This window comes from Anabrus simplex, chromosome 2 (genome assembly GCF_040414725.1).
Source record: "Anabrus simplex isolate iqAnaSimp1 chromosome 2, ASM4041472v1, whole genome shotgun sequence".
Taxonomy (NCBI): domain Eukaryota; kingdom Metazoa; phylum Arthropoda; class Insecta; order Orthoptera; family Tettigoniidae; genus Anabrus; species Anabrus simplex.
This window is the reverse complement of record NC_090266.1, coordinates 767617158-767642359: the sequence shown is the minus strand read 5'-3', so window position 1 is coordinate 767642359 and position 25202 is coordinate 767617158. Positions and strand designations below refer to the sequence as shown.

General features: G+C 36.5%; 1 protein-coding gene across 1 annotated transcript in view; it reads left to right on the top strand.

Annotated features, from left to right (window-relative positions):
• Positions 1-11684: 11684 nt before the first annotated feature.
• The window catches only part of MAN1 (LEM domain-containing inner nuclear membrane protein MAN1), a 245323-nt gene continuing 231805 nt past the window's right edge, over positions 11685-25202 (top strand). Inside the window, exon 1 of the mRNA XM_067140044.2 lies at positions 11685-11720. Coding sequence (XP_066996145.2) covers positions 11706-11720 — 15 coding nt within the window. The 5' untranslated portion in view covers positions 11685-11705. The remainder of the gene's footprint in view (positions 11721-25202) is intronic.

Here is a 25202-nt window from a genome sequence, read left to right as displayed (position 1 = left end):
CGATCAGATGATATAGATGTAGATTCCCATAGGGAACCTGAAATATTTGTCCCAAATGAGTAAATTTATATTACCAATATAGTAACAGTATGTGTTACTACGGTCGTATTCCCGCCAACAGGTGAGACGCCGAGCAGTGAGTGGAGTGAGACGCCGAGCAGTGAGTGGAATCACCTAATGGCTAACAACAGTACTAAAACCGAAAGGGATTGAAGATGGTAATTTATAGGCATTAAGAAAGTTGGTTGTTAAGAGTTGAAACTCGCATGATTTCCTTCATATGTGGGTATATTAAACAGATGATGTACAAAGAATATACATATACAATTGAAGTCGGTTACTTAGTGTGACGTACTAGAATTAGCCTTCCTCAGAACGGCTACTCCAAGTAAATGCAAGTGGACTCTAAAACATTAGATTATCACTGAAATGCTAATGCGATGTAAAAACAGAGTATCAAGGAGTCTCATAGAGATTCCTCAAGTTTTAAGTTGCTAACTACGATAAACCCAGAAGAACTAAGGCTTATGCCGAGAATCAAAGTATGAATGATGAATACTAAGTGTTAGCAACACCTCCATACTTGATCTACTAAGAAATATTCTAAGTAGCGAGACCTCTTGGAGAATAGATCACGATTCCCTGACATGAGCAGAAGGCAAGGCTCCGAAGGCGAAGACTAATGCAATAAGACACTTGTTCATTCAGTTACATCCCTATTTAAAGAAACTAGCAATATGATATGAGAGTCTCCCCCTGCTCTTAGCTAAGGCCTTTCTGGCTCTCCATTGGTGTTACCATCTCCCCCATGTATCGCAACTCCCACTCTATGCACGTGGTAATTCTCATTATCATAAACATGACTGCTCACCTCTTAACCCTTATCTTCATAACCTAACTCCCCCCTTTTCTAATACTTGTCATCATAAACATGACTCTCCGTCTCGTATCACTTGATTGGGGTGGCCCGTTAATTTTAAGTAATGGGACCCTTCAAACTATCCTTTCGCTTGCTGTCTCCAGACGATAGGACATGACTATTTAGATTGCCCGTATCAACTCACTCGTAAGACCTTCTGACCTCACAAGAACATCCCTTATCACCCCAACACATGGCTGCTTAGTTAGCATAGGCCAATGGATTGAGTTTCCAAAGTAACCACTCTATACTATGTACTACTTATATTATGTAATGCTACTTAATGCAGGTTCGTGTCCCTGGACATGACACTACATACAACATTAAGATTTTTTAGCTATAGTCCATTAATGGCAGATCTCAGTTTAACACCACAATGTATTTCCATACATGTAAAATGTGTGTTATGGATGTTGTATATTTTTATAATGGTGTTTTTTGACTAGACTCTATTGTTTTCAATTCTAGATTCAGCGAGCTCGATAGCTGCAGTCGCTTAAGTGCAGCCAGTATCCAGTATTTATTATTATTATGTCAGCAGCCCTAAAGGTGGCTTTCCATGGTTTCCCATTTTCATACCAGGCAAATGCTGGGGCTGTACCTTAATTAAGGCATGGACACTTCCTTCCTACTCCTAGCCCTTTCCTGTCTCATCGTCCCATAAGACGTATCTGTGTCAGTGCAACGCAAAGCAACTTGTACAACAAAAAAAAAAAGCTAGATACATGCATAATAATGTGATAATTTTTAATGTGATCAAAGAGCGCTTAGGAAGGATCAGTTACCAAGAATATCCAGTGTCTTTCAAAATTTACATATATATATCTCCTAGTTTTTTTTTTTTTTTTTTTTTACTTTGATAGATGAAGATGTTCTCCAATGAGGATGAAACATGTACCCTGATTTAATGTTATTCTTGAAAGGAATGAAGTTAATTTGTATTGCAAAGATGGGAATCTCCTAAAAGTACCATAACACTTGATAAGAACCAGACTCAGTACACCTAGACTGCAGTATCAGCATAAAATAGCTACGTTTAGAAAAAAGGTAGCATTTTCCTGTAATTTTCTAATGTAAGTTCGTTATATCCGAAGGGACAGGGCAGTTAGAAAAGTATTATTTCCTGGTAAAGTTAGAAAGCCCTTAATCTCATGGAATGGCCCTTATGGTGGTACAGTGAACTCCTCAGCTTCTTCTGTTCTTGCTCTTCTTCCTCCTCCAATTCATGGCCCTTACGGTGGTACAGCTAACTCCTCAGCTTCTTCTGTTCTTCCTCTTCTTCCTCCTCCAATTCACTGCTTCCATGATGAATGACTAGTTCTTCCACTTCAGGAACACCTCTCATCTCTTTATTGTAGAACTCAACAATCTTCTCCTCACCATGTTTCACTTCATTTCTCCATATCTTTGCTGTCATCTGTAGGATATATCTAAGTATCACAACCTGACAAGTATATGATAAACTCCACTTGCCTATATCCAATAAATAACATTTCCACTTGGCCTACCTGTTCAAGAGATTCTTTCTACACAGCTCTACTTGGTCCAATCCATGGCGTGGCTTTGAAGCCACTGTTTTGTTATAATACTGCTTCGCCACAGACCATACTATCTCGATAGCATTGAAAAGTGAGTGATATGGAGGAAGTCGTAGGACAGGACAGCCGTCATTGCGTAACATATCATCAACTATATACCTGCCTTTTAAAAAAATCAGAGGAATGTTGTTATGCATACATAAAGTAAACAACGTTACCTAAACTTATGTTTAGATGCTACTACTACACCTCTATAAGTGATTCCACTTCATATGACATAACCTCTGAAGCTCATCTTTTGTTGTATTTTCTGGTGGAGACACCCCATTCTGCCTATGACACCCATGACTATAAATTAAAGGAAAAATTAAAATGAAATTCTATGACATCATTAAATATCATTCAGTAGAAGAAAATATTCGGTCTAGTATAATTACCCCTTACTGATCCTTCCACCATTTCGTTGTTGGTTGATCCTCCACAAGCTTACAGCAATATGCTGCATTATCCATGGCAATACACAGGGTCCTATATTTCTTAATCCTATGATAATTGTCTTTCCACCCACATCTGAGATTTCTGACTGTTCATAGCACCATGATAATCTTGATTTCTTTTCAAATCTGTGGCAAATATCAAATCAGCACCTGTAAGAATTTTGAGTTTTAGCATGAAGTTAATTCTTTTCCCTAAAAATATGAGACCACCTTCTTCAGGGATATTAATAGACAAAAATAGTTATTTCTGTTTAATGATTGAAAAAGATGTCTGATTTTAAGTGAAAGCAACTACAATGCAACAGCCACCTGATGATGAAGTCAATGAATTACTTCTTACACTACTCTATGCTAAAAAATTTCATGAGTTAGTATATCTAGTATATTGATAGAGTGATTTAACATCAATATAGTATATCTGGTAGGTCTGGACTAGAAGTCAATGATTACTTGTGTTAACGATATAACTATAAACACTCATTTTAATACCTTAGAACAAATGTAACTGCTACGAACACTGAACCTATATCAAGCACTAAGAAATAAGAAGCTTAGAATGTGTCCAACAGTCAACTATACACTGATTCAGGTGGAGATTGTCAATACAGAACGAACATAATAAATAGGTCTACAGTACAAGTAATTTGCTGATACCAATATCCAGTAATATTACATGAAAATACACTGGAAAAGTTTTAATAGAAGTGCATCTCTGAAGTTAACCGTTGGCCTAAAGTGAATACCTACAGGTCTTTTTAATAACAAACAGATCCCTTAACAGTGAAGAAGTCAAAGTCAAGAACCACTGATAGTACCCAGTGAAGCGGTAAGTTAAAATGCTACTTCCTATATCGTGCCAGTTGATTTCAATCAATCACCACTGATCTTCATTTAGGACAGTCGCCCAGGTGGCAGATGTTACCTAGTCTTTTCATATGGACTATGGTCCATCTTTTTAGTGTGGTGGAAACTCACATGGTAATCATTTCTAATTCTTGTGTTATAATTATGGACCTCACTGTTACTTACAGTCAATGTTTTGTTGTGGTTGATAAAGAGAATAGAAATCTGAAATGAAACCATGCTGTAATAATACACATGAGCAAATATATTACATACACACATGCCGTAAATCAATAAGAATACACAAAGGCTAGGTCTGCAAAGCACATCAGTCAAGACAAGACATGGCTAGGTTAGGTTAATAACAAAATATTTTTCCATTTCAACTGATTCTCACTGTCAGAAACTTATCATAGAAACAAGATTAAAATTAACACTTGCCCCAATTAATTGTGAAACTCTTGTCATAAGGCCCATATCACTATGAGTGATAACTTCATCGTCTTCCTCTTTCAATGCGTCGTAGCAATGTCTGAATTGATTTTTGTAAACAAGGTAACATTGCTTTCCTTTTCGGAGGAGTTCTTGGTAATTTTTCTTGCTTCTTAGACATTCTAATTGAATTCTGTACATAAGTATTGGATGAAATAAGACCAAAATTAATATTATTACAGCATGGTTTCATTTCAGATTTCTATTCTCTTTATCAACCACAACAAAACATTGACTGTAAGTAACAGTGAGATCCATAATACATGCATTGTATGTAAGGTTTGGGAAGGCATTCTTTCTGATTATATTAGACATGTTTGTGAAATTAATAACTGGTTCGACAGAAGGCAATTCGGTTTTAGGAAAGGTTATTCCACTGAAGCACAACTTGTAGGATTCCAGCAAGATATAGCAGATATCTTGGATTCTGGAGGTCAAATGGACTGTATCGCGATTGACATGTCTAAAGCATTTGATAGGGTGGATCATGGGAGACTACTGGCAAAAATGAGTGCAATTGGACTAGACAAAAGAGTGACTGAATGGGTTGCTATATTTCTAGAAAATAGATCTCAGAGAGTTAGAGTAGGTGAAGCTTTGTCTGACCCTGTAATAGTTGAAAGAGGAGTTCCTCAGGGCAGTGTTATCGGACCTTTATGTTTTCTTATATATATAAATGATATGAGTAAAGGAGTGGAATCGGAGGTAAGGCTTTTTGCGGATGATGTTATTCTCTATAGAGTGATAAATAAGTTACAAGATTGTGAGCAACTGCAATGTGACCTCGAAAATATTGTGAGATGGACAGCAGGCAATGGTATGTTGATAAACGGGGCTAAAAGTCAGGTTGTGAGTTTCACAAATAGGAAAAGTCCTCTCAGTTTTAATTACTGCGTTGATGGGGTGAAAGTTCCTTTTGGGGATCATTGTAAGTATCTAGGTGTTAATATAAGGAAAGATCTTCACTGGGGTAATCACATAAATGGGATTGTAAATAAAGGGTACCGATCTCTGCACATGGTTATGAGAGTGTTTAGGGGTTGTAGTAAGGATGTAAAGGAGAGTGCATATAAGTCTCTGGTAAGACCCCAACTAGAGTATGGTTCCAGTGTATGGGACCCTCACCAGGATTACCTGATTCAAGAACTGGAAAAAATCCAAAGAAAAGCAGCTCGATTTGTTCTGGGTGATTTCCGATAAAAGAGTAGCGTTACAAAAATGTTGCAATGTTTGGGTTGGGAAGAATTGAGAGAAAGAAGAAGAGCTGCTCGACTAAGTGGTATGTTCCGAGCTGTCGGCGGAGAGATGGCGTGGAATGACATTAGTAGACAAATAGGTTTGAATGACATCTATAAAAGTAGGAAAGATCACAATATGAAGATAAAGTTGGAATTCAAGAGGACAAACTAGGGCAAATATTCATTTATAGGAAGGGGAGTTAGGGATTGGAATAACTTACCAAGGGAGATGTTCAATAAATTTCCAATTTCTTTGAAATCATTTCGGAAAAGGCTAGGAAAGCAACAGATAGGGAATCTGCCACCTGGGCGACTGCCCTAAATACAGATCAGTATTGATTGATTGAAAATGCTGTGTTCGTCATTTAACACCAACTACGTTATGAAATGCATTAATCGAGCATGCCACAATTCTACTTACCTAGTACTAGCCAAACAGATTTACAATCCCACAGAAAAAGAAAATATGCTTTAATTATACCCCCAAATGTAAGACTAATGACTTTAACAACATTGCAGTGGCAATACATCATTCTGGAAATTCATGAAATAAATTGTGACTGTATAGTGTCAACGTGCCAGATTAACAGTAACTGTAAGATGTCTTATCACCAAGTAGGGTCCCTAAACTGTATGGTTAGCGACACTGATTCGAACCCAACAATTAGAAAAGTAACTATAAATCACCACCTTTACATTACAGGGGAGAAAGAGTAAGGTTGCACCCTTAGTGTATTGGCTTACATGCTCAGGAGTATACACCAGGGTGTTTTTTCGGACCAACTTTACTGTATGAGAGTGAAAGTTGGGTGGACTCTGAATATCTTATTTATAAGGTAGAAGTAACGGACAAGAAAGTAGCAAGAATGGTCACTTGTACAAACAGGTGGGAACAATGGCAAGAGGGTACTTGGAAAAAGGAGATAAAGGCTAAGTTAGGAATGAACTCGATTGATTAGGCTGTACAAATGAACTGGCTTTGGTGGTGAGGTCATCTGAGGCCAATGGAGGAGGATAATGGACTCAGTCTTGGAGGAACGAGAAGTAGACGAAGACCAAGACAACTATGATTAGACTCAGTTTCTAATGATTTAAACATAAAAGGCATGCATAAATAGGATATGGTAGCAGTCAGATAGCGCTGTTGTTGATGTGTAGTGTGCATTTGACGGGCATCCAATTGGGAGTGTTGTTGCTCTGTGGCATTGATGTGAAGAGTGTCAGTTCCACCACTCTAGAGCATGTTTTCAAAAGGTGATCAGCGTACGTGGAATAAAATTGAGGTTGCCCATGGCAAAAATGCATCAGAATATTATTAAGTATTGCATGCAGTCTGTGGCGAGAATGCATCACCATATAGGACGGTTGTACAATGGCTCAAGGCGTTCGATGCGGGTCGGAATCAGACTGTACTTTTCTACCACATAGGTCGGCGATCAGTTCCTCAAGATCAGATTGACATTGTGAGTGGTCTTGTTTCTGTGGACCATTGATGGACTGTCTGCGAATTTCCTGATATGGCGTCTGTACTTGCGCGCTGTAGGGCACCCCATCACTGTCTTCAACCGAGAACACTTTACCTATGGTCCCCAACAGCTTTCCGACATGTGGCAAAATGTAATAGACTTTACGGGTAACTACATTGAAGTAATGTAATGCAATTGTACTTGTTAGTTCATTAAATATTGCGCTCTATCTATATTGTCACTACTATATTTACAGCCCTGATATGTATGTATAGAAAGAGCTAATTGATGCCATATCTATGTTTATTTTAGTGCACTTTTAAAAATGTTATTGTTTGGCAAGGTTTAGGGAATACATGCATATTCTGTTGAGTAATTTTGCAGTGAAATTTGAGTAGACTTAGCTCATTTTATGCAAAATTTGATTACCTCATTACATGTTGGAATCAGTTGCCATTTGCGCCCAGACAGGATTGAACCTGGTGCACCATATTTTTGGAACTCTTTGCCAGTACATAACCTTCACTGCTTTAATACTTTTTTTGTGAATATTGGTTTTGAGACATCTATGGTTCATTATTTATTTTGGTAAACTCTCCCTTTGAGATATCCCCATGAGAATAGTGAGGCAGCATCAGATGAGGGGAGTGCAGTGGCCAGTCCTTTCATCGATAAGGCATGTGTTGTGAGAGATATCACTCCATCTTGCTAGAAATATCCCATTGAGAGTTCTTTGTCCGTTAAATTTACATAGGTGTTGAAGATGTCCATATTTTCAGCTGTTGTGATAGTTGTCTTTTAGAAAATTAGACCAATTACAGTATGTGCTGAAATTCCACACCATACACTAATCTTCTTTGAATTTACAGGTTCTTCATGTACCGTATCATATCCCAATGTATGGAATACGGTATCTTCTGAGTGCTGGGATTTTCCTCATGCAGTGTCTGAAACCATCTACAGTACATCATTTTCACTTGGTCAGGTTCTTTTAATTTGTGAACCATGGGAAAAGAGAATGCATGAAGCTTAGCTTAGCTTTTTCTGCAGATCATTGACAAATGCTTCTGAACTACCATGCTTCCTGTGAAAGTTAGTCCCCATGGTTCCCAGTCTCTTCAACAAGGCTCAAAATGCTGGTCTTGCTGAAAACCTCAGCCTCCAAACTTCTCCAAGCATTGGTGTTTTCGTGACTTCATCAGTTTAGTTTTCCAATAAGTACAAACGATTAGCACTTGTTCCTCCAGTGTTCACCAGCATATTTTCAACTACTGTGTGAACTTGCACATATGTGAATGCTCTAACCAAATGTCTGAGCAAAGAATGGAGCCAGCAGAGAAGCACGTCAGGCAGGAGACTAGCTGGTGCGAGATGCTGGCTTGGCCGACTGCTGATCAGTGTCAAAAAAATTAGGGGCCTTATTTCAGTCATGTTCCTTTTCATTTCCCATACATCAAACATCTATTCAAATTGCTTTGCAATATCTTCTTCTTACAACATTGTTGGTAGTTTCCATAACAACATTGATATCACACCATCTTCTTCCTTCTCATTTTCCTCTGTTGTCCACTCAGTACATTGATAACCAGGGGTTTTTACCTGGCTGTCTCTATAACCAATGAATAGTGCACTAACTGCAGTGTGGACAAACGTGAATGTTAGTCATGACTCCTCCCAAATGACACCTGTTGGTTACACTTTGCAACAGGTTAAATTCTGGTTTACTGAAAATCACTGTTAGTGACAGGGTTAGGTTAGAATTTTGTTAGGTAATGCAGGACCTTAACAGGTACTTCTTATTACTGTCATTGTCAAAATTACTAATAGTAATTGTTTGGTTACTGTTTATGACAATTACTGAAAGTGACAGCTTACTGGCCATGGTTGCTACCTTCTTAATGCTAGACTTGTGCTATCTTTTCATCACCATAAGACTGGTTTGTATCAATACGACGTAAAACAAATAGCAAAAACAAACAGTATAGTTATCTCATGAGATATTGGAACTCTGTAAAAGTACTGCAAGTTGAATTATGAGCACCTTTGTAACATTATTAAGAGTGAAAACAGATTTTTTGTATCTTTTAACATTTTTAGTTATTTGAGGTGAATATCTTGCTGACCCACCCTGTTTATATATATGGAAAAGGTACAAGCAAGTATGTACTTCTAAGACAGAAAGCTAATAATAAGAACAAGAACTCTCAAAGAGGATAAGCACTCTGATGGGCTTGTGTGAGCTGATGTAACAACAGAGGGAGAGACAAGAGCAAAAATCAAAACCCAAATGGACAAGGGAAAACTTCCCATTTTCACTCACTGTTCTCTCTTCATCAAGCCCAGGAATAGTGTGAATATTGAGAGGAAAGAGATAAGGAAACCATGGAAAAACCATCTTCAGGGCTGCCAAACATGGGGCTCAAGCCCACCATCTCCCAAATGCAAGCTCACAGCAACGTGGCCCAAACTGCGTGGCCATCTTTGCTCAGTACAGTTCTAAGTTTTTCTCTCAAAACTATATGGCAAACTTTTCATAGTGTTACTAGAAAAGGCTTAGTTGAGTGGCTCAAAGAGTAGAGTGCCGAAGTTAGCAAGTTTGAACCCAGCTTAGTCTGAGAGCATCTTAAGGTAGTGATGGGCAACGCTCTCGCTCGAGACTCTCGAGACTGACGTCGCCGATTTCGAGACTCTCACGAGAATCCCGAGACCGATCCTCCTGTAGCGCAAGCTGTGCGACGTACCAGTAACTGCGACTGTAAACTTGATAGTATATCATTGGCAGTTATTGCGTGAAATAACGTTCTCTTATGAAAACGTGTGAGCCAATACATTTTGTCAAAAGCCTGGAAAAGTGCTGCATGTTCAACTATGAACCCCTTAACACCATTAACTAAAGTGGAAACAGAATGTCAGTATCTTAAACTGTTCACGACTTATTTGGGGTGGACATCTTAGGTGAATAACAATGCATAATTTGTGAATAACTGTAGGTAGGATGTACACCTACTTGGATACTAGAGACGTGCATTATTCGAACCTGAGACGGGGAAGATGTGCTTTGCTAAATACGCAACCCCCATTACACATGAATGGAACATGTAACAGGGGTGATGGGCAACGCTCTCGAGACCGATTTTCGTGTGCTGCGAGCTGTGCGACGTCCCATTAACTACGAGTGTAAGCTTGATAGTTATCATCAGCAGTTCTCACATGGAAACGTGTGTGACGATAAATTTTGTCAAAATCCTATGAAAGCACTGCATGTTGAACTGTGAGCTCCTTATCATTAACGAAAGTGAATACAGAATGCCAGTATCTTAAACTGTTCGCGAGTTATGTCAGGTGGACTTCTTAGCTGAATAACACGTATAATTTGTTAATAATTGTTATTAGGATGTAATCCTACCTGGATGCCTCACAATCGTTGTCGTCAGGGTAGCTTCTTGTAATTCAGACCGGGGCGGAGGTGTTCTGTGACGATTCTTCTTCATTGATATTATGCGTTTGTAAGTGCCGGATCATCGCAGAAGTATTTCTGCCGATGTATTTTACTTCTTTTGAATAAGCAACACAGTGGGCTGTGCTATGTGACATCTCTTAAAAATAACCGACATCCACGACTTACGTTGTGTTTCGGACATCGTCTTCAAGTTGTCGCGTACAATTCGACACAGTTCACATTGCACCGTCATATATCGAAGTACCTACCTAATTATGACGCGAATACTCTATAGCAGGTTAGATTGCACATTCCACTCATGCGTAATGGTGGTTGCATATGCATCAAGGCGCATCTTGCCTCGTCTCGAGTTCGAATAATGCACTCCTCTAGTATTCAGTTACGTGTACCTACAGTAGCTGTCAGGTTCTGGACTTAAACCACTCATTTGTGTACCTACCAGTGCATACAATGCCCGAATGCGTATCCTTTATTATTATGTTATACTTCGTCAAAATAGACCTCGGTATAAATGATCGCCCTAGTCGCTTGTTGACACGTATTTACGAAAATGAGAAGGCCCGTGGTTGGCTATTCACATATTCGAAACAAACAATATTCAGCTCCGACTACCTGCAGGCCTACGACACGCTGCTCGTCACACATTGTGGGGACAACGCTCTCGAGATTTCTCGCGAGAAATAATGCCTGCGCTAGTCTCGAGAAATCCCGAGAAATCTCGAGACCTCGTCTCAGACTGCCCATCACTATCTTAAGGTGCTCGAATGCATCTTGACTTGTTGCTCAAACATGCTAGCCTTGTGTTGGGAGACAAAATGTTGGCACTTTGACATGTATGAAATCCTTCAAATTAATTAGTATGTAAAATGAATAACATTGTTATGGTACTGGAAGAACAGTTTCCACTAATCTCTTACTACCACCACCACCACCACCACCACCACCACCACCACCACCACCACCACCACCACCACCTCCTTTCAGATTATTTGAACACTGAAGAACTTAAATAAAATGTAGGTGAATATTTAATAATGCTTGTGGCTACTAACTTCAGTGCAATTGGTTATAACTCGATGGTATACTCTCCATTTTGAATTATAATTTCAATTTGGATGGAAAGAGAGAGAAATTTATGTTTTAATCACTTGGAATTCCTACATTACAACTTAACTGAAGACTTTTTTTTTTTTTTTTTTACTAATTTCATTTCCTTTTTGTTCCAGGGCACAGCTATCCTATCTGTAGTAACATGGATGAATCAGAGGTAAGAATTTTCATTTGTATAATGAAAAACTTTTATTAATTTGAATTTCCTAGAATTCTTATGAGAGCAGGATTCCTTGAAAAGTTGAGTCATCATTGTGACATAGTATTTTCTAGTTGGGGTGCAGTTAGTTCTAGAGCTATTACTAATCACCTAGACCAATCTTAGGAAAGAATTCTTATTGATGAAATGTTCACAGTCATGGTGATATGAGCCACTTTTACCAAAGCTGTAGGAAAAATATTAAATCTTCTGGTTATTGTTGCATTTTGATAGCATGTAAAATTACTTAAATTTTGCCTTCTGTGACTTGTATGAAAGTAGTATATTCATGATTCTGTGTATTTCTTCCTTCAGCTTAGGAGCAGGCATTTCATTTTAACAACTACATTGGTGATCTAAAGATCGTTATACTTCTCTCCCCAGTGTTTTAATTTTTCACAGTAAGTCCATATATAATTCCTTCTATATTTTACTTTTGTGCAGATTTCATTCAGTGAAAACTGCAACAGAGTAAAATATCCTTACATTAGCTAGTGTAATGAGTGTGATAACACTTCATAAAGAGTGAAATGTTGTTATACTCTTATTTGTCATTTGGAAGGTGGATTGATGAACAACAAACGCAAGCATTTTAGAAGTAGTGTATTTAATGAAGATTCAGAAGCTGACACAGCTGCCATATACTTGATACATAGCAGCATACGTGTGCTATATGGAACACTTGATCTACTTAACTACATAATTGGTACATTTCCAGTATCTGATTATGGCATTATATCTGGAAGCATGATTGTGTGATTTATGTGTTTTTGAAGGATTTTTTCCTTTTGCAATAATTGCTTGCTTTACTGACAATTGAACCATTGCTGCTACAAGCAGAAAATAAAAAGGTCAATATTTTTGCCTTAAAATATTCTGAGATCATTAGGGATTGGAAAATTGTAATGATTAATGGCATGTCCTTCCAAACTTAAGTTTATTATTCTTCATTGAATACCCCTCCCCTCTCTTTACAATTTGTTATTGAAATCATAACTGTGATGAACCATGAGACTTACAGCAACTTTGTGTTAGAATGCTAAATGAGCTACTGCCATAGGCATAAAGCAGACAACTCTCTTGGTCGTGACCCTTCCTCTGAAGGTATTTCTTGTATGTGAAGCTAGAACAGAGTTGACTCATCCTCTTGAAGACATTTGAGGAACTGTATGATATGGAGTGGTTGTTGCCATGGTCACAGAATTAAAATGATTCACCATGTTCACGTTTATTATTGTTTGGAGGAAAGTGGCATTAAATCAGTAACCTTTTGTTTCATAGGGGCTACCTTACTATGAATAAGCTTATTATGTGGAAACTTTAGTAGTATTAACACAATGAGATTTAGTTTTTATAAGATCGACAAAAATATTCTGAAATCAGTTGCAGGTAAATCAAACACGAATAGTTTTCCATGTGTGTATAACATAGTATTTGCTGGTAATTCCATACATGCTGGGAACCAGTATTCAAAGTTAATCTTCAGACTAATATTACAGGCCAGAATGTGGACTATTTAACTACTATTATTGTTTATTGTTTAACTTCAGTTTTGCCATAATAATAATTTTTGAACATATTGCAGGCTTTTAAGTTGCAAATTTTACTGCCTTTCACTTTACAGTTCTTATTTTAATCTATTGTTTCCACATGATGAAACCCTTTAGAGTTTTTTGATATCTCCATTTCCTTGAAGATTTCATTTTTTTGTGATTTGTGTGATACAACTCACATTACTCACAATGTAATGGAAATTCACCAATCTAATTAAATTCAATTGAAACTGTGCAGTTATATTCAGCCAGTTATCCACACTGAAAATTAGTTGCTGGTACTCTGTATGAGTTGAGAGAGTAACATGTAAAGTGAAATTTAATTAAATTTGGCCAAATACACTGCCAGACAATAAAATTGAAGCACCCAGACGAAATGGTCGGATGTCAATGTAACTTTGTTCACACACCTACCATTGGCGGGTATATAAATGATATAAATGATTAGAGTTGCGATTCCCTGTGACAGGTAGAACAGCCACCAGAGTGCATTGGTTTTGTTTGTATTTAGTGTTGTTACCAGGCCTGGTAGGGTATATTAGGGGCGTGAACAGCATCATAGGTTGAAGGATCACTGGACATGGAGATGCCGCGTACTCTTGCGAGACAGCTTTATCAGCACCTGACAAGAGTTTGAAAGGGGTCTCATTTAGGTCTCCATTTGGCCAGCTGGTCGAGTCATGCAATATCAGATTTCTGGGGCTTTTGGATGTGACAGTGGTCCGATGCTGGACTGCGTAGGAACGTGAGGGCAAGCATAATCGTCGTCAAGGTTCCAGTCGACCACGTCTTACCACCACAAGGGAGGATCGCTGTATTGTGCACCAAACACATCATAACCCCTTCATATCTGCGCCTGCCATCTGAGAACGAGTAATGGATTCCCTGCAACATTCTGTGTTATCCTGCACCACTGGTCAGAGACTAGCAGCAGCTGGACTAGGGAATTACCGTCCCATGCATAGGCTGCCGGTAATACCACAACACAAGCGGCTGTGGTTGGAGTGGTGCCATGATTGGGAAGCATGGACTGCTGATGAATGGTGTCGCATTGTGATCAGCAATGAATTGCGGTTCCACACTACTCTGGATGACCATCGTCTGTGAGTATGGCGGTGACCTTGGGAGAGGTCCCATTCTTCCAATGTTTTTGAGAGGCACAGCAGTGTTTCTCTTGGTGTCATGGTGTGAGGAGCCATCAGGGACGAGTTCAGGTCACAACTGGGAACTCTCGACGGCACAACGGTATGTCGTGAACATCCTGTGTCCTCATGCGACAGTATCACGCTACCATTTTTCAACAGATACATGCTCATCAACACACAGCCGTGTCTCTATGAACTGTCTGCGTGATGTTGAGGCACTCTCATGGCCAGCAAGATCCCCAGATCTGTCCCTGATAGAAAGTGTGGCACCAGCTTAGATGTCAGTTCTGTCCCAGTGCCAGTATCCAGGATATCAAGGACCAGTTACAACAGTTGTGGACCAGCTTGCGTCAGAAGATACAACACCTTTATGACACCCTTCGCAACTGAGTCAGTGAATGCATGTAGGCCAGAGGGGGTCCAACGTCATACTGTCATATTGTCATACTGGGCTTGTACTGACAAGTTCACCAAGTAAGTTGGCTGTGCGGTTAGGGGCACACAGCTGTGAGCTTGGATTCGGGGGATAGTGGGTTTGAACCCGATTGTCGGCAACCCTGAAGATGGTTTCCCATTTTCACACCAGACAAATGCTGGGGCTGTTCCTTAATTAAGGCCACGGCCGCTTCCTTCCACTCCTGGCTCTTTCGTATCCCATCGTTGCCGTAAGACATATCCACGTCAGTGCAACGTTAAGCCAATTGTTATACTGCCAAGTTCTTTGTAAATTTGGCTCTATTTTGTTGTCGCTGAAATAATACCCTCTCAACAAGTGAAGTTTCATTTCGTTTTCTCTTTTTCTTTAGGCAGTTTATATCGAATTTTGTATTTTTCTGAAATATAATAACCTGATCATTTCTGATATTGGAAACTATCTAACTTTTCCCATGGCACTATTTAAAAACAGTTTCATGTAGCTTTAAATTCCTCAGCTTTCCATGCCCTCCTGCCTCGTGCATGGGCAAAGTCTGGTTGTTACTTTCACTTCATTACTAACAAATTACTGCAAACTACAGTTGCAGAATTCTGTAGGCAACTCTTTCATGTCATCTAGATGTACACAATTCTCATTGTTTATAAAACTAGTCAAATTATGAACTTATATTATGGCAATATAGTAAACTCTGTTTGAGAATTGAAGTTTAGATTTTGAAGTCATCTCAAATTAGTGTCCTAAGTGCAGCATTGCTGTGTATATAGCTTCCAAGATAAATTTCAGAATTTGAATTTTGATATAGATCTAATGTAATGTCAGGTCTTTATAAGAAAAGTAACAGTGGTTCATCTGTGCTATAAAAAAAAAAAAGCTGCAGAAAATATTTGGAAAAGTTCAACATCAGCAATGAAAAAGGAATGAATTATATAGAGATGATCTGTGATGGGGATGCTAAAACTCATACACACTAGAACAGTTCACTAGTTAATAGGCCGAATGCTATTTTAAAGGAAGTATGTGTGAACCATGTTGCTGGCCCTTCATAACTTGAAAGATTGTATGATAAAAGGTGAGGTAGTTGGGGTTTGAAAGGAGGGTATTCTGAAGGAAACCACAATTACAAAACTGACAAATTATTATAGATGTGCAGTTACTAATAATGTTCCATAAATTACAAACATGCAAAGGGCAATATTTGCTAATACAAAACACTATGTATCTGTAACCTTGTACCACAGGACTATCTATAAGTTTTTTTATGCTGTTTATACAACAGATATAGGTTCGAATCCCACTATCGGCAGCCCTGAAGATGGTTTTCCGTGGTTTCCCATTTTCACACCAGGCAAATGCTGGGGCTGTACCTTAATTAAGGCCACGGCCGCTTCCTTCCAACTCCTAGGCGTTTCCTATCCCATCGTCGCCATAAGACCTATCTGTGTCGGTGCGACGTAAAGCCCCTAGCAAAAAAAAAAAAATATATACAACAGATAGTTTAGATGAGGGTAAGCCCGTGGTCAGTCATGATCAAATGAAAACCTAGTTAACATTCAGACTGTGAATAAAATAGTGACTATTTATAACAGATTGGTCTAAGGTGCCTTGCCGGAAAAGTGTAAGAGAGGTAAAATTCAAAATGCTAATGATAGTCTCCATAGTGTTCTTTGTCATAGCTGCCTTTGTCTTTGTTTCCAAAACAAAGGCCGGAACTGGCTGTTACAAAAGCAGCAGTTGAGTTTAATATGTAGCCCATGAAAACATGGGAAGTGTTGCATAACATGAAGCAAGAACCCATGTCAAGTTCCATCACTGAAGAACTGTGAGCAATGTGACCATAGCTGTCTTCACAAAGGTAAAACAGGTGCACTCTTGTAGTATAAAAAAAAAAAATGAATGAAAGGGGAGAAAACTCTAGATCTTGTCTCTGAAAGACAGGCAGAAGAAATCTGAGGTTTCTACATGTGATAAAGGACAGTTTTCATGGAAGTGACTAACCTCCAAAAATATTACCTGTTTTTTCATAAAGTATTTTTTGTTTGAGTAACCATGATGCAAAATGCTCCTTGTATTGCAATTTTTAATATATTTTGCTCAAAATTGGTATGCAGTTCTAAATATACATGGAAAACATAATTTGTTCTGGATTTTGGTGTCAGTGAAAAATAACTACAGGATCTCAGGGTTTAAAGTTATTAAAAATAATTCATGAGGTATGAATAGTTACACGGGCCGTGAAAGTCTAAATGATAATATTATTAAAAATTATTTTTGGGTAAAATATACATTTTACAAATTAAATTAATTTTTTGTACCCTCATATCTAGAGTACAACAGAATCCACGTCTATTTCCATTTGTACATGTACTTACCTGCTGTTCATTAAATAAGTAAAATCTCCATTGTAATGAGCATTTTTTATGATTCCGTTATTTTTTTAATTTGGAAGAAGAGTTTGTGGAATCAAATTGCAATTCAGGAAATAACCTAACAATAGCCACTTCTACTGCGTTGAAAATTTGAAAATAATCGGAACAGTACTTCAGAATTTTCAAATTTCACTCATAAATCCATTTAAGAAATTTTTTTTATATCATCTATTCAGCTAAGTAGTTTGTATTGCAGTATACAGTGATGCTGTTCTCAGTGCTCTATTGATCACTTCCAATGCTGGCAAACTAGTGTAGTTCACAGTCACCATAAATTTACGGTAGCTGTGCAATACTGTAAGTACATGAAGTGTTAAGGTTGCAATAAACCCTTATTCAGGTTTTAAAAAAAGAAAAAATTGAGCTACTGGGCAAGTTGGCTGTGCGGTTAGGGGCGCGCAGCTGTGAGCTTGCATCTGGGAGATAGTGGGTTCACTCTCACTGTCGGCAGCCCTGAAGATAGTTTTCCGTGGTTTCCCATTTTCACACCAGGCAAATGCTGGGGTTGTACCTTAATTAAGGCCATGGCTGCTTACTTCCAACTCGTACCCCTTTCCTATCCCATCGTCGCCGTAAGACCAATCTGTTGCAGGATACTATCCTCATTTTTCCGTATTGAAAGTCAGTTAAAGTAGAACAATAAAAGTTTGATTTCCACCTATTCAATACTTTAAAAGCAATTATAAACTAAGGATCTCATCCTTATTTTATTTCTAAATTATTAAAAACATAGGACATGTTTCGTTCAATTACTGAACATCTTCAGCTATGTACATTTTTAACAAGGTTAAAATCGGTAACATTATTCTAATAACTTGCAACTTATTGTTTACTGCTAACAGACTTAATCATAATAACTATTAAAATTCTTTTGAATATAAAACATTATATATTACGTCGTCTTATTAAAACAATATTACTGTTTGTAGTGTTTGAAACTTTAAAATCTTGTTCTAAATTTGAAATACAATGTCACAAGTTAGTCAGATATAAATACATTTATAATCTGTTGAAGTTGTTGAATATCTTAAAATTATTTGTTGGATGCACATTAAAATCTTTTTGCTACTATTGGCGTGAGCTTTACCACACTTTGTACCTTATGAATATAAAATCTTAGTGCACTCTCAAAACAGTTGAGTTTGGGCGTGACTAACATTCGTTTCGTCCATAAATGAACAGACTGAAGCACACTGTTGATTATTATTTATAAATTTGTCGTACTTTAAATCTTTAACGTCCAATTGTTCTAATTCACGACTTGCTTGTAAACTTTACCAGTGTAGAGCAATTCTTCAAAACTTTAGCATGAACTCTGTCAAATGGTGACAGTCAAGTTATGATGATAAGCAATTAGTAACTTACTCGAATGTTACGAAAGTAAGTTTGTTGACATCTCTGTAACAGGAAAATAATTTTGTTAAATTATGTTAGATGGTATTAAATGTTGAAGAAGCTAATGTTGAAGGATCAGCACTTACCCTTTCTACTTCTGCCTGTATTTACATTTGTGCACTCAGCTGTTTGACGACTACTTGTGCTCCTCGTGTTGTATGTGTGTCTCCGTATCTGCGGGGCATTGGGAGGGGAGGTAACAGAGTGTGGCGTTCTAGCGAATGACGTGGTTCTAGGAGGGGAATGTTCAGAATTTGTGTGGAGGGGTGTTTGTATATTCGTAGATTGACTGTTATTGTTATTCAGGATAAAATTGTTTGTCAGTTTTTTACTATTGAGTTTGAATGTTTGTATTAAATTCGGAATTTGTTCTATTAATGGGTTTTTTATTTCTATTTCGTCGTTCAGGTTTTTATCTTTATTGAAGTATTTGTCTAGGTAAATATGTATGTTCTCTAGCTCATTCATTAATTTTCCTTTATTGACCTTTCTGATTATTTTTAAATCCTTTTCTATTGTGGTAAAATGGTGTCCTTTTTCTTGCATATGATTACTCATCGCGGAAAACTTGTTATGTTTAGCTGCGCTTACATTTTCCAAATATCTAGTTATAAAATTTCTGCCAGTTTGGCTAACATAAGAAAAACCACAATCTGAGCAAATTAGCTTATAGATTCCTGAACTTTGGTATTTGTTGTTGCGTGAATTTACACTATTGTGGTTGAAAAATATATTTCTATTTGTATTTTGTGTTCCAAATGCAATATTGATTTGCCGTTTTTTGATCGGATTCGTGATTTGGTATACTGCTGGGTTGGTGAATGTAAATGTTGCGAATTTTGGTTTTTCAGTTTTGATCGGAATAAGGTTAGTAGCTAGTTTCGATTTCACTCTATTAATGATTTTGTTGACGACATCTATTTTATAACCGTTGACTGAAGCTAAGTCTTTTATAAATTGAATTTCTTTCTTTAAACTATTATCAGAAAGTGGCATTTTGAAGGCTCTGTATACCAGACTAAAAACGCGGCTTGTTTCTGTGATTTTGGGTGTAGGAAATTTTTTTAATAGCTATTGGGACGTAAGATGGCTTTCTATAAATCTGAAAGTTAAATTTATTTTCTGTTCATGTTACTGTAATATCTAAAAAATTTAACGAATGATTTTTTTCTTCCTCCTTTTATACTGGTAAAAGAAACAAAAGACTTTAAAAAACAAACTTTTCCATTTGAAAGAGAGTAAATTAAATTTGAGGGATCAACCGACAAGAATAAATAAATCCACTCCAGCTTTAAAAGATGTACCCACTACGATAAATTTGTCTAGTACTACTTTCACTGAGAATGAAATAGGTTTACTCAATAAAGGATCAAAATTCAACTGGCCTAACCCAAACATAATAGACGACTTAATAACTACAGTAGTAGAAGCAGAGTCGAATGTAAGACAAGTACCAATAGATTCACAAAATGATACTAGATACGATATCAAAAAGAAATTTCCTACCTTAGTTGAAGAATTAATTAACAACTCAGATTCTACTCAATCTAAACAAATAAATAGTTTAAGAACCAAAATTAAAAATAACAATGTTATAGTAACTAAAGCAGACAAAGGTGAAACTACAGTTCTTTTAAACAAACATGATTACATTAGCAAAACAGAAGAGTTTTTTTGGAAAATAACTATGTAATAACTAACAAAGACCCCATAAATAAAATACAGAAGAATCTAAAGAACATACGTAAAAATTCTACTTTTTTAATAAACGAACAAGAGTATCAAAAAATGATTAATATGAATCCCAAATTACCAACAGCTAAAGCTCTACCTAAAATCCACAAAGTAAATATGCCTGTTAGACCTATAATCCATAGTAGAGGGAGTCCTACGTATAAAATCTCAAAATTTTTACACCAATTTTTGAAGAAACATTACAAATTTAACAGCGATTCAGTGATAAACAATTCAATTGAATTTTGCGAAAAATTAAATAGTTTTAGCTTGCAACCGCATCACAGGATATGTTCCTATGATATAACCAACATGTATCCAAGCATACCTATTAAAGAAACCGTTGAAATCATCAAATCTAATCTAACTAAATAGGGCAAGTTAAGTACGTACAAAATAGAAGAGTTTATAAATCTATTAAATTTTGTTTTAAACAACAACTATTTCACATTCAATGATAAAATTTACAAAGAAATGTGTTTGTGGATGGGTGACCCCACGTCAGGAATTTTAGCAAATATTTACATGGATCATCTAGAGCACAGCAAAATAAAATCAAACATAAAAGGACTATGTTTGTGGTTGAGATACGTAGACGATACCTTTGTTATAATAGATAGCAAACTTAATGACATTGATAATATATTAAACTTTTTAAATAATCTAGACCAAAGAGTAAAATTCACTAAGGAGGAAGAAAATAATAATTCGTTAAATTTTTTAGATATTACAGTAACACGAACAGAAAATAAATTTAACTTTCAAATTTATAGAAAGCCATCTTACGTCCCAATAGCTATTAAAAAAGATTCCCTACACCCAAAATCACAGAAACAAGCCGCGTTTTTAGTCTGGTATACAGAGCCTTCAAAATGCCACTTTCTGATAATAGTTTAAAGAAAGAAATTCATTTTATAAAAGACTTAGCTTCAGTCAACGGTTATAAAATAGATGTCGTCAACAAAATCATTAATAGAGTGAAATCGAAACTAGCTACTAACCTTATTCCGATCAAAACTGAAAAACCAAAATTCGCAATATTTACATTCACCAACCCAGCAGTATACCAAATCACGAATCCGATCAAAAAACGGCAAATCAATATTGCATTTGGAACACAAAATACAAATAGAAATATATTTTTCAACCACAATAGTGTAAATTCACGCAACAACAAATACCAAAGTTCAGGAATCTATAAGCTAATTTGCTCAGATTGTGGTTTTTCTTATGTTAGCCAAACTGGCAGAAGTTTTATAACTAGATATTTGGAAAATGTAAGCGCAGCTAAACATAACAAGTTTTCCGCGATGAGTAATCATACGCAAGAAAAAGGACACCATTTTACCACAATAGAAAAGGATCTAAAAATAATCAGAAAGGTCGATAAAGGAAAATTAATGAATGAGCTAGAGAACATACATATTTACCTAGACAAATACTTCAATAAAGATAAAAACCTGAACGACGAAATAGAAATAAAAAACCCATTAATAGAACAAATTCCGAAGTTAATACAAACATTCAAACTCAGTAGTAAAAACTGACAAACAATTTTATCCTGAATAACAATAACAGTCAATCTACGAATATACAAACACCCCTCCACACAAATTCTGAACATTCCCCTCCTAGAATCACATCATTCGCTAGAACGCCGCCCTCTGTTACCTCGCCTCCCAATGCCCCGCAGATACGGAGACACACATACAACACGAGGAGCACAAGTAGTCGTCAAACAGCTGAGTGCACAAATGTAAATACAGGCAGAAGTAGAAAGGGTAAGTGCTGATCCTACAACATTAGCTTCTTCAACTTTTAATACCATCTAACATAATTTAACAAAATTATTTTCCTGTTACAGAGATGTCAACAAACTTACTTTCGTAACATTCGAGTAAGTTACTAATTGCTTATCATCATAACTTGACTGTCACCATTTGACAGAGTTCATGCTAAAGTTTTGAAGAATTGCTCGACACTGGTAAAGTTTACAAGCAAGTCGTGAATTAGAACAATTGGACGTTAAAGATTTAAAGTACGACAAATTTATAAATAATAATCAACAGTGAGCTTCAGTTTGTTAATTTATGGACGAAAAGAATGTTAGTCACGCCCAAACTCAACTGTTTTGAGAGTGCATTAAGATTTTATATTCATAAGGTACAAAGTGTGGTAAAGCTCACGCCAATAGTAACAAAAATATTTTAATGTGCATCAAACAAATAATTTTAAGATATTCAACAACTTCAACAGATTATAAATGTATTTATATCTGACTAACTTGTGACATTGTATTTCAAATTTAGAACAAGATTTTAAAGTTTCAAACACTACAAATAGTAATATTGTTTTAATAAGACGACGTAATATATAATGTTTTATATTCAAAAGAATTTTAATAGTTATTATGATTAAGTCTGTTAGCAGTAAACAATAAGTTGCAAGTTATTAGAATAATGTTACCGATTTTAACCTTGTTAAAAATGTACATAGCTGAAGATGTTCAATAATTGAACGAAACATGTCCTATGTTTTTAATAATTTAGCAATAAAATAAGGATGAGATCCTATTGAATAGGTGGAAATCAAACTTTTATTGTTCTACTTTAGACCTATCTGTGTCGGTGCGACATAAAGCCATTAGCAAAAAAAAAAATCTGAGCTGCTGAAATATGAGTGCATGATCTGAAGCTACCAAAAAAAAAAAAAATGTATTGCTTAAAATTAAATGCTTGATGACCCGCAGAAATAATAACTTGTATGGGAATTAAGAACATATTTTTCAGGTAATTTTAAGAATTAGCTTCATCCTGAGTAATCATGGATTCCTGCATTTCACTGCATTCTCACAGCAAGAATTCCACATTGTTAATAAGGATGCTTGGTACTTCTTGATCTTCTGCATAACCATTGTATACTCATGCTGATCATGAGCTACACTACCCTCTCTCCATTTGGTGGCCGAGAACTTGCTCTGAAAGACTGCACAACATTCAACAATTCACCCCATTTGGTTGAATAACTGGCAGGAATAAGTGAATGAGATTAAGAGAGGATCAGGTATTCTCTGCAGAATCTTTGTCCCAAACTGTTGCATGTAGTAGTATTATATTTTTATGTTGTGCATGTAGATTTTCCTCATTCAATTTGATGGGTCTCACAAGTTTAATTGTGAACATGCTAACATGGAATGAAAGCAGAACTAATCCAGTTCCAAAGAGAAAAGAATGAATTTATTCAATTGCGTAGTACCTTTTATTGTCCATTTGTATTCTCTTGACATTCGAATATGTAGGAGGAGCTCAATTGGTTGTATAAGACATTATTCTGCCTTTCTTTGTACTGTTACAGCAACACTCATAAGTATTCTGTAGACTCAAGAAATTATCATTACAAATAGATACATGACAAATTCAGTGAAACAAATTAAACCACCAAGTGAGCTTATATTCTTTTTTAAATATGTATTTCAATTGCATGCCTAAATTATAAGGTAATTTATTATTATTATTATTATTATTATTATTATTATTATTATTATTATTATTATTATTACTATTATTTATCTGCCACAAATTACAGATTTCCATCCAGAATACAAGTTTATAAATTAGTAGCCTAGTGCAGTCACAAACAAAGGTAGTGAAGAGGTTTTTATAAATATGAAATAAACATCATAATAATAATGATAGTAATTCTGGCTCAAAAATATTTTGTATAGGGAAAGAAAACCAAAATAGAAACAAATGTTGTCTTCTGATTTTTCGAACGTAGTATTTTCTGGCATAGCCCTTTGACTTGATTACTGCAGTACATCTCATTGGCATGGATTCAATGAGCCTGGCCGAACTATCCTGTGGATTTTTGCTTTGCACAATTCTGTGTAAATATTCTTCTCATTGGCTTAGGCTTTTTTCTGAACATGTCCATCCAACTCCTCCCAAAGATGTTTTTATAATTCAGATCCAGACTTTGGCTAACCCAGGACGTTCTTGACATGGTCAGAGGTGTGTTTTGATTGTTGTCATTTTGAAATATCCACTTATGTGGCGTATATTTTCCTTGTGTGAGGGATTTCTGGTCTATTAGTATATCACTGTACTTGAATTGGTCCATTTTCCCATCAACCTCAATTGGAGAAACAACCCCACACCGTGAGCTCTTTCTTCTGTGTTTCATAGTGGGAACTTGATATCTTATGCCATTTCTCTTGCTAAGAGGCCATCGAATATAGTTTATTCCATCTAATGAGAACAGATTGATCGTCGCCACAAGACCTATCTGTGTCGGTGCGACGTAAAAACACTAGCAGAAAAAAAAAAACAGATTGAACTTGCTCTCTTCGCTACGAAGGATGCTGGGCCAATCGTTAATGGTCCACATTGCATAAATTTTTGCAAACTGCAGTCTGGCCTTCCTTTTTTTCTCACCAATGAATAGTTTTTTAGAAGATCACCTGCTATTCAGATCTATACCGGTACCTGCCAATCTTCATTTAACTGCAGAAACAGGATTTTCCTCTGGTTTGTCCTTAACCCTTTGCCGTTCCCCATTTAAAGGTGGATGCCCGGCTGTAATTACCATGTTTTTTGACAGAGTTCTTTAAATCCCAATAGGCACAGCAGCATAAATACGACCCTTCATAAGAAAATAACTAGAAGTTATACGAATAAAGATATAAATATAATTTCTTTTGCATTTCATTCCTAAATTATTAGTGCAAATAAATGTGTACTCACCCTAATTTT